This window comes from Acomys russatus, chromosome 19 (genome assembly GCF_903995435.1).
Source record: "Acomys russatus chromosome 19, mAcoRus1.1, whole genome shotgun sequence".
NCBI lineage: Eukaryota > Metazoa > Chordata > Mammalia > Rodentia > Muridae > Acomys > Acomys russatus.
The window spans coordinates 13,605,232-13,616,001 of NC_067155.1; the positions used below are offsets into that span (position 1 = coordinate 13,605,232).

At 52.4% G+C, this 10,770-nt stretch overlaps 1 protein-coding gene across 1 annotated transcript; it reads right to left on the reverse strand.

Moving 5' to 3' along the window:
* Positions 1–915: 915 nt before the first annotated feature.
* On the reverse strand, positions 916–10,770 carry Qpctl (glutaminyl-peptide cyclotransferase like). Its single transcript, XM_051162505.1, has 7 exons — positions 10,484–10,770; positions 9,873–10,016; positions 8,708–8,989; positions 6,765–6,917; positions 6,576–6,675; positions 4,347–4,463; positions 916–1,229 (listed from the first exon to the last, which is right to left on the reverse strand). The coding sequence occupies exons 1-7, from the start codon at positions 10,691–10,693 to the stop codon at positions 1,084–1,086; spliced, it is 1,152 nt and encodes a 383-aa protein (XP_051018462.1). The 5' UTR covers positions 10,694–10,770; the 3' UTR covers positions 916–1,083.

Sequence of the window (10,770 nt, forward strand, 5' to 3'; positions counted from 1 at the left end):
GTTTGAGGCAGCCCGACTTTAGAGTGAGTTCTAGGACAGCCAAGGCTAAACAAAGAAACCCTGTCTCAAAAAAACCAAGTTTTTGTTGTTGTTGATGGTGGTTTGTTTGTTTGTTTGTTTTAAATAAAAAGAAAGTTCTAGGTCAGTTAGGACAACATGGTGAAACCCTGTCTGAAAAAAAAAAAACAACAAACCTTTTCGCTAGACTTGCAAGTATACCACCATTTCAAGCTGCTGTAACTACAACAAAAGGGAAGGGCTGTCTGGGGTCTGCTTCCAGGTGGGATGCATTCCTACTCTAAAACATCCCAAACCCAGAATGTCCCCACGTCCCCTCTGAGGCAGCTTCATCTGAAATACTTCCTCATTAGGGCTTCCCCTGTGAGGTACTTTGAGAACCACTTTGTTCTCTCTTACTCTGCAGTGTGGGTCTTCATTTAACCTCAGCCCCCTGGAAACTGTGGTCTTCGGTTCCCCTTAACCCTCTACCTTGGCACCCCTGAGCCAAGCAGACGGTGGAGCACCAAGCTGGCCTTTGCCTCTGGCCTGAGTTGAGCCCACGCCCATGCCCATGCTGAAGTCAGAGCTGGGTTTGTGTAGTAGCGAATCAGCTGACACAAAAACACTAGCCACAGAGGATTCATTTGGTTGGTGGTGCTGGTCCAGGTGCCAGCCTGTGACACATCATTTGGTCCCTGGAAACTCCCGGACTAGTCATTTACTTCAGGATGGAGGCCAAACGTTTCCTTTGACTTTGTTGTGCCATCAGTGTTCCTTGCATAGCCTTGGAGCAGGGTGACTTGCGATGGTTGTAGTGAACTTTTTTTTTTTTCCAAGACAGGGTTTCTCTGTGTAGCCTTGGCTGTCCTGGACTCACTTTGTAGACCAGGCTGGCCTCGAACTCACAACGATCCGCCTGCCTCTGCCTCTGCCTCCCGAGTGCTGAGATTAAAGGTGTGCGCCACCACAGCCCGACCTTGTAGTGAACTTCTGGGGTGAGCCTGGCCACCCCATACCGGCTCAAGGTGCCTGTGGCAAGTCCCCAGCAGGGTGGAAGGTCCCTTCAAGGCATCGGTCTGCAGGCTAGAGTCCCAGGTACTCGGCCAGGAACACGGCAAGGATACGGCTCAGGTTGTGCACGGTGGGTGGGTGGAGGTTGGTCTCAGTGTCAGCAGGAGTGTGCCACACAGCAGGGAAGGGCGTGGCGATGAGGTGGAGCACCGGGACACCTGGAGGGGAGAGGATTCGTCCACCTGTTGCAACCCACAGCTGCTACAGAGCAACACGCCCCATCCACTTCCAGACACAGAAGATAGCCTATGACCTCTCAACTCCAGAACCTGAACATGCTAAGCAAGTGCTGTACCTCTGAGGTCCATCCCCAAGTCCTGAGGGATGATCTGCAAATGTGAAGATCCATACTGGGTTAAGAGAAGTAACTAGGCAGCAGGCAGGTACCTGCCACCAAGCCTGCTCACCTGAGCTCAATCCCTGGCACATTGTGGAAGGAAGAAGACAACAGGTCCCCACAAGCTGTCCTCTGACCTGCACTGGCACACCCATGCATGGACAGGCTCACACAACAAATAAATGTAATTTTAAAAAAATTGTAATTGCCGCCAGGTGTGGTGGCGCACAACAAATAAATGTAATTTAAAAAAAATTGTAATTGCCGCCAGGTGTGGTGGCGCACGCCTTTAAGCCCAGCACTCGGGAGGCAGAGGCAGGTGGATCGCTGTGAGTTCGAGGCCAGCCTGCTCTACAAAGCGAGTCCAGGACAGCCAAGGCTACACAGAGAAACCCTTGTCTCCAAAACAAAACAAAAAAATGTAATTTCCAGGTAGTGATAGCGCATACCTTTTAATCCAGCACTCGGAGGCAGAGGCAGGAGGATCTCTATGAGTTTGAGACAAGCCTGGTCTACATAGTAAGTTCCAGGATAGCCAAGGCTACACAGAGAAACCTTGTCTTGAGAAACCACCACCACCAAAAAAAAAATTTTAAGCCCAATGCTTAGAGGGAGGTGTGTCTCTGTAAATTCTTTTCTTTTTCAATTTTTTTAAGATTTATTATGTATGAGTGCTCTATCTGCATGTACACCTGCCCACCAGAAAAGGGCACCAAATCCCAGTATAGATGGTTGTGAGCCACCATGTGGTTGCTGGGAATTGAACTCAGGACCTCTGGAAGAGCAGGCAGTGCCCTTAACCACTGAGCCATCTCTCTCCAGCTCCCATCTCTGTAAATTCAAGGCTAGCCTGGTCTACATAGTGAGTTCCAGGACAGCCCGAGCTACATAGGGAGACCCTGTCTCAAAAAACCAAAGTAAATAAAAATGATTGCTTACATAACAAATCCAAGGATCTCACTACTGAATGACTTGTAGAGGCAAAGAAAGAGGTCCTTGCTTCTCACTAGATCTGTGTGAGGCAATAGAGCTGCGAATGACCTGACCTTTCCTTGCCTCCACTTCCCCAATGCCACCAAAGCCTGTCTACTCACTGCCATGCATGTAGCCCAGGACTACATGCACAAGAAGCAAAACCTTTACCAGAGGACCCACATCTCCAGCCCCAGGCTCATCTAAGGTAAGCATCTGCCATCATTACCCTTATTTAATCAATCATGTTTAGCAATTTGTTCAGAAACATGGTCTCACTATTACTAAGTCAGACCAGGCTGCTCTCATTTTCCTTGTAGGTTTTGGGGTGGCTTTTTGTTGTTGGCCAAGGGATGGGTGCAGCAGGTGTGGTAAGGGTGTGGGAGGGTGTTGGTTGGTACTAAGATAATCTAGGCAGGGGCTCTACCACTGAGCCACGCACCAGCCCCTCACTGGGGGATTCTAGGCAGGGGCTCTACCACTGAGCCATGCCCCCAGCCCCTCATTGGGGGATCCTAGGCAGGGGCTCTACCACTGAGCCACGCCCCCAGCCCCTCACTGGGGGATTCTAGGCAGGGGCTCTACCACTGAGCCATGCCCCCAGCCCCTCACTGGGGGGTTCTAGGCAGGGGCTCTACCACTGAGCCACACCCCAGCCCCTCACTGGGGGATTCTAGGCAGGGGCTCTACCACTGAGCCACACACCAGCCCCTCACTGGGGGATTCTAGGCAGGGGCTCTACCACTGAGCCACACACCAGCCCCTCATTGGGGGATCCTAGGCAGGGGCTCTACCACTGAGCCACGCCCCCAGCCCCTCACTGGGGGATTCTAGGCAGGGGCTCTACCACTGAGCCACGCCCCCAGCCCCTCACTGGGGGATTCTAGGCAGGGGCTCTACCACTGAGCCACACCCCAGCCCCTCACTGGGGGATTCTAGGCAGGGGCTCTACCACTGAGCCACACCCCAGCCCCTCACTGGGGGATTCTAGGCAGGGGCTCTACCACTGAGCCACGCCCCCAGCCCCTCCCTGGGGGATTCTAGGCAGGGGCTCTACCACTGAGCCACACACCAGCCCCTCACTGGGGGATTCTAGGCAGGGGCTCTACCACTGAACTATAAGCTGTTGATCTCAAATGTATGGGCTCAGGTAATTCTGCTAAGACTATGGTCCTGTGCACTCCTACTATTTTTACACTCATTTTATGGCTATGAGAATTGAAGCACAGAAACAGGCACACTGACTTGCCTGCGTTCTAACCCTAGTAAACAATACAGTCAAACTTTGCACCAAAGTCACTAGACTTGAACCTGTGCTCTTATTGGGGAGGGGGGCAGTGTGCGAGACAGGGTTTCTCTGTGTAGCCCTGGCTGTCCTGGACTCACTCTGTAGACTAGGCTGGCCTCAAACTCACAGAGCTCCACCTGCCTCTGCCTCCCAAGTGCTAGGATTAAAGGCGTGCGCCATCATGCCCGGCGAACCTGGGCTTTTTTTTTTTCATTTTGGTTTGGTTTGGTTTTGAGACAGGGTATCTCTGTGTAGACCAGGCTGGCCTGGAAGTCAGCGCTCCACCTGCCTCTGCCTCCCCTGTGCGCCACCGTGCCTATTGAGCCTTGTGCTTCTAACTCCTGTATTCTGCTGGGATCCTGCTCTTTGAATGCTTCCCTGTGTGTCCACAGAGGCAGGTGGACTGGGGTCTATTAGTGTATCTCTGACACCCCTTTTCTTACCCACCTGCACTGAAAGAAGCAGTGAAGAAATGGAGTAGTGCTTGCTTGCCTAGCATGCAAGAGGCAGCACTCTCTGCTTGCTGGGCACTGGCCTCAGCTCCCAACCAAACCTTGGCTCATTTGCATATTAGATGCCTCTGCTTTCTGGGTGAAGAAATAAGGGGACTGAGCCACTCGCCAGCAGTCCCTAGTTCTGGGAAGGAGGCTTCCTTGTACCCCTGGCCCCATTGAGTACCTCTGCGGAGGAAGGGGATGTGGTCGTCTTCTACAGGGCCAGGTGGCTCCCCGGGTTGGAAATACATCACTTCCTGGGGGTGAGACTGCAGTAGGTTCAGGCGGTGAAGGCGCTTCTCTGGTGGGGGGTTGGGTGGGGATTAGAGAGCAAAGTTAGCCAGCAGTCAGCCCTGCTACTCTGATAGTAGCTCATGTATGTGAGCACCACGTGTCGGGGCTAAAGAGGGTGAGCTACCACATGGGTCTTGGGGCTGAATCCCAGGTCCTCTCAAAGGGCAGCCAGTGCTCTGAACCCCTGAGCTATCTCTCCAGCACCATGGGTTTCTTTTTATTGCAAGTTTCTGATTCCTAGTCTCGTTTAACCCTTCTCTGTCCAGGATGTACATGCCTGTATTTCTTTTTCCTATTTGTCTCTGTGTGGTTGGAGGAGGTCAGAGGACAACTTTGTAGAGTCAGTTTTCTCCTCCCAATTTTACCTGGGTTCTGGACATCGAATGCAGCTACCAGGTTTTTGAGGCAACATCTTTACTCGCTGAACCCTGTTTTTCACCCCATTGCCCCTATTTTTTTTTTTTTTTTTTTAATTATGTGTACAGCATTCTGCCTGCAGGCCAGAAGAGATGGTTGTGAGCCACCATGTGGTTGCTGGGACTTGAACTCAGGACCTTTGGAAGAGCAGTCAGTGCTCTTAACCTCTGAGCCATCGCTCCAGCCCTACCCCTATTTTTTTTCCAATGTATTTATTTAGGTGATTTTAGAGACAAGATCTCAGGTAGCTGCGGGCTAGCCTCACACTCTGTATGTGGCTGAGGATGACCGTAATCCTCCTGCGGCACAACTACCTCCCAGCATGCACCACCAATAGCAGCTATTACTTACTGTGTTTTTCGGACCATAAGACGTACTCTCCCCCCATAAGTGGGTGGATATTAGGGTGCGCCTTATGGTCCTGTTGCTGTTGTTACTGTTTTTGTTTTACTGCTCTAAAAACTGGAGGGTTAGGTGCATCTTATAGTCCGGAAAAATATGGCATTTTGAGATTTACCTAGAATTCATAATCCTCTTGCCTGGGACTCTGAAGTGCTGAGATATAGGTGAACACCACCAGGCAGCTTGTCCTAGCCTGGAACTAACTATGTAGCCCAGAATAGCCTTGAACTTGCAATCCCCTTGCCTCTGTTTCCTGAGTGTTGAGACTGCAGCTATGCCCCTGTCAGCATCAGCACCAGGAAGGCCAGTTCACAGCTATGCCCCTGTCAGCATCAGCACCAGGATGGCCAGTTCACAGCCCCTGTCAGCATCAGCACCAGGACGGCCATTTCACAGCCCCTGTCAGCATCAGCACCAGGACGGCCAGTTCACAGCCCCTGTCAGCATCAGCACCAGGACGGCCAGTTCATAGCCCCTGTCAGCATCAGCACCATGCTTACTTCACATTTAAGAAATAGAGGCTCGGCCGAGCGTGGTAAACCCTGTCTCAAAAAAACAAAAAAACAAGCCAGGCACGGTGGCACACGCCTTTAATCCCAGCCCTTGGGAGGCAGAGGCAGGTGGATCGCTGTGAGTTCAAGGGCCGCCTGGTCTACAAAGTGAGTCTAGGACAGCCAAGGCTACTCAGAGAAACCCTGCTCAAAAAACAGAAGGAGGAGGAGGAGAAGAAGAAGAAAAAAAAGAAACAATAGAGGCTCTGGGCTGGGGAGATTGGCTCAAAGGTTAAAAGCACTGACTATTCTTTCAGAGCACCTGGGTTCAATTCCCAGCACCCACTTGGCAGCTCATAACTTGTAACTCCAAGATCTGACACCCTCATACAGATTTACATGCATGCAAAACAATGCATATAAAATAAATTTTAAAAAAAGAAAGAAATAGAGGCTTTAAGAGATGAAGTGTCTTGCCCAAGCACACCCAGGATGTCACATAAGAATTCTACTGTTGGCCAGCTGTAGTGATGCACACCTTTAGTCCCAGCACTTGGAAGGCAGAGGCCGGTGGATCTCTGTGAGTTCAAGGCCAGCCTGGTCTACAGAGCGAGTTCCAGCCAGAGCTACACCGAGAAACGCTGTCTTGGGAGGAGGGGAGGAAACAAAAAAGGATTATACTCTCAGAATGACTACACTCGACCTTCATAAGATTAGTTTGCTCCTGCCCAGGGATGGGGAGGGAAGGCTAGATGACCACAGAGAGGTCAGGTGCCCGGCCTACCCCAGCCTTGGCCTGCCCTCCTTACCGATGCTCCTCAGCCGTTGGAACCAGCGGGCTGTGCGGGGGAAGTGACTGAAGAAGATTGGACTGGGTGCTCCCAGGAGGTCCAGAAGGACAAAGAGCTCCTGAGGGAAGGAGTCCAGTGCTATTGACCCTGCCCTCCTTCTCCCTCCCTGCCTCCTCCTCCTCCAGAGCCCAGAGGCACGGGTCTTACAATAGCCTGGATCCTGGTGGGGCCAGGGCTGTGCGGTAGAGACTCCATGATCTGCGCTAGGTGCCGGGAGCCATAGAGAGAGTCCCGTGGTCCCCACTCCTTCAGGGCCTCCTCCCCATCCAAGAAGAGCAGCTGCAGGGTCACAGGTGTGGCCTGTGGGAGCAAGCCACCAGATCAGTGCCAACCCTTGGCATCAGCCCACCCATATGCCCCTGCCTATTTGTATATCCCGGGTTGGGCAAACCAAGTAGCATCCCCAGCCCTTGGATTACTTTCTGAGACAAAGTTTCACCAAGCTGCCCATGTTACCCTTCAGCTCAGTCTGTAGCCCAGGCTAGCCTTGAACTTATGCTCCTCAGCACACCCCCTACACCCTCCCCACCTGGCCACCGTATCTGAGGAACTGTGGGATTACAGGCCTGTGCCACCAGGTCTGCTAAATTTCTCCATCGATGAATGGGACTAATAATAGTTCTAGTCACAGGATCACAACTGAATTGAGGTCAGTTTAGTGGGTAAGACAGACAGACAGACAGACAGACAGACAGACAGACCCACGAGAAATAATTGCGCAAACAGTGAAACACAGGACAAGTGCTTCCAAGGTCTATAGTTTCTGAGGCACAGGAGGCTGCAGGGTGATCTAGCCTACAGAGGCCCCTGGTTCTATTAGATAGACAGGGATATTTGCACTGAGGAATGAGTTGAGCCAGGCGGTCATAGCGCATGCACAGACACAGAAGGCGATAACAGGATAACCGGAAGGAGAAGCCAGGTCCATACAACCGTGGAAAGGACCGTGATTAGAGGCAACATGTCACCAGCACCATAAGGAATGGGCTGTGACAGGAAGAGACTTGAGGGTGGTCTGAAATGTTTATTTGGGGGAAAAAAAAACAGTTGGGGGGCCAGCCAGGAAGGAGGAAAAGCATTCCGTAAGAAACATGATCAGAGACGGGTGTGGTGGCGCACGTCTTTAATTCCAGCAGTCGGGAGGCCGACTGAGGCAGGCAGATCTTTGTGAGTTCGAGGCCAGCCTGGTCTACAAAGTGAGTCCAGGACAGCCAGGGCTAAACAGAGAAACCCTGTCTTGAAAAACCAAAAAAAGAAAGAAAGAAAGAAAGAAAGAAAGAAAGAAAGAAACATGACCAGTGCAGGGCAAACAGAAAGCGTCAATGAGGTGGAAATGAAGACTGTGGGTGAGAGGGACATGGGAAGGGGTGTGGCTAGAGGGAAGTGAGGAGAAGACAGCTAGGCATCTCATGGGCTACCCTCAGGCCTCTAGCCTACTGTTAGGATGCAATGGGGGCTAGCATGCAGGAAGCCCTGGGATCCATCTCAGGGCAGCATCGACAAGACATGATGGTGCATATATGACTGCGACGCCAGCACTCGGGAGACGGAAGCAAGAGGATCACATGTTCCAGTTTATTCTTGTTTGTTTGTTTTTTGCTGTTGTTGTTGGTTTGGTTTGGTTTTTCGAGACAGGGTTTCTCTGTGTAGCCTTGGCTGTCCTGGACTCACTTTGTAGACCAGGCTGGCCTCGAACTCACAGCGATCCGCCTGCCTCTGCCTCCCGAGTGCTGGGATGAAAGGCGTGCGCCACCACAGCCTAGCTTCAAGTTCATTCTTGAGTTTGATGTTAGTGCTGCCTACATGAGACGTGGTTGTGGGAGGTGGTGTCTCTGTCTCTGTCTCTGTGCGTAGAACATAGGTTGGAAAGCAAGGATGATAGTGGGGGTTGGAGAAAGCGAGAATTATGGTGGGTGTGGTGGCGTGCACCTGCCATCTCACTGCTCGGAAAGACGGTGCAGAAGAATGGCGGAGTTCAAGGCCAGCTTGGGCTACACACTAGGGAAACCCTAGCCCCAAAAGGAAAGAATGGCAGAAGCAAGTGAGGTTGTGGGCTAGGGACAGGCAGCCCTCCCCCTGCCCCACCTCACCTGCTGCTTGATTCTGCTCAGCATCCCATCAAGGGCCTGGACCAGCTCCAGAAGCAGGGCGCAGGGCACGGCCGAATCTGTGGCCCCCACAAAGGGGGGCGACCCAGGAGGGAAGAACTTAGAATCATAATGGCAGGCGAGGGTGAGGTGATGGGCAGCTCCTGGGTCAAGTGTGGCCACCACGTTCCCGAAGTCCAGTGGCCCCAAGGGAGTGGAGGCCGTGAATGGGTCCAGCTCCACATGCCAGCCTGCTGATAGGGCCCGCAATGTGGCCTCCAGGAACTAGTGGCAAGAGAGAGGTCGGAGGGTGGACGGGGACTGGAGAGGAGGTAGGGGAGAAGGGCCTTGTGACTGGGGCCACACAGAGCAGCCTGGGTGACCAGAAAGTCCCACTTTGGGTTAGGTTGTTTCCTTAACATGCACTTCTGCTGAGAAACATCTGGGCGCCAGATGTGAGGCAACCACACCTCTTGATAGCAACAGAACTTGTCACGGCTTACGTTCGTGTTGAGACAGATTCGCACTATGTAGCCCAGGCTAGCCTCCAGCCTGCTGTGTAGCCTAGGCTGGCCTACAATTCCAGATCATGCTTCTCCTTCCTGGATGATAAGATTATAGACCAGGGCGCCACATCCAACTATGAATAATTCTTCTCTCTCTCTCTCTCTCTCTCTCTCTCTCTCTCTCTCTCTCTCTCTCTCTCCTTCTCTCTCTCTCTCTCTCTCTCTCTCTCTCTCTCTCTCTCTCTGTGTGTGTGTGTGTGTGTGTGCCCTCCCTCCCTCTTTTTCTCTGTCCTCATGTTGAGTCTATCCAAAATCACATTTAGGCAACTCACTTCTACCCACCCTCTCCCTGTCTCTCTCCATGGTGCTGAGGACTGAAGCCAGGGACCTCCTAACCTGCTGCTTACACAGCCACACACCACGCTGGTGGATGCCAGGCCAGCCTTCTACTATTTGAGCCCCACCCCCAACCTCACATTGGTGGATTCTGATTGCTCTCCTGTTGGTCCGAGCTGTGACTTTCCTCTTAGCAAGCTCTCACTATGTGCCAAGCCTGTCCTAGGACCCCCTGTGAAATCAAGAACGTCAGTGAAGGTCCCCATTGTGAAGACGAGGAAACCGAGACGCTAAGGAATTAGTTCCTAAGAAATAAGACTCTTTACCTTTCTCACTTGGAGATTGCCAGGACTACCCGGGGGCCGCACAATCAACAGGGGACGCAGGAAAGTTCCCCAGAGGCGCTGCGGATCCAGCTGCCCTACCACCAGCCTCAGCTTGGCTTCTGGAAGGCTTCCAATCAGCGGGGCCTCGGTTGGGAGATGGGACGGGGGCAGGGGGGAGAAAAATGAAAAAGCAAAAAGCAAATCATTCCCACCCTATCCTGGACGCCGTTGTCCACTAGGAGCCCTGTGGCTCTTTTTAGTCTCCAGCACCAAAGCCTTCGAGGATATATCCTAGATTGGGAGAAAGTCTTCAAAGCAAATCTGGTTCAGCCTACCGCAGTCGTGACAGGGAAATCGGAAACGGAACTCTTTGAAATAGATGCCCTGGGGCGTAGAACTTAAGATCTACCAATGTTGTTATGCGGAGCCATCATCTTCGGAGACGAGTTATTAGAAAACAAGCCTTATTCTGTTGGGAAGGGGCATACGCTCAAATGATGGATAAAGAAAAGGCACATGGGACAAGGGCCATACGATACAGCCACGTTAACCTGAGACTATAAGAAGGGAAAGAGGGAAGTGAAAGTGCTGGGCCCCAAGCCAGGCCTCACCCGCAGAGCCTGGCTCCGTGACCGCTCCTCGACTCCAGGGTGCCAGCCATTCCAGACGCTGTAGAATGCCAAACCCAAGGCCAGCAGCAGCAGCAGGAGGGGCAGGAGCTGCACTCGCGGCAGCAGGCGGCGCTTGGAAAATGACGGTGGCTTCATGAGGTCTCGATCCCTGAGACGCTGCCGGGGCCACCTGCGGCTCCCGGGACTCATGGCAGCTTGGCCCCGAAACCCTGCTTTGAGTTTAGGCCAAGATCCGCCTCTTAGAGGTTACAAAACCCAATAAAGAA

Excerpts from the sequence above, each read along its gene's own strand:
- Qpctl (XM_051162505.1), bottom strand. The coding sequence starts at position 10,693 with ATGAGTCCCGGGAGCCGCAGGTGGCCCCGGCAGCGTCTCAGGGATCGA. Across the intron at positions 8,990-9,872 it reads GCAATCTCCAAGTGAGAAAG|TTCCTGGAGGCCACATTGCG; the intron begins GTAAAGAGTCTT and ends TCTTGCCACTAG. Across the intron at positions 6,676-6,764 it reads CCACCAGGATCCAGGCTATT|GAGCTCTTTGTCCTTCTGGA; the intron begins GTAAGACCCGTG and ends TCCTTCCCTCAG.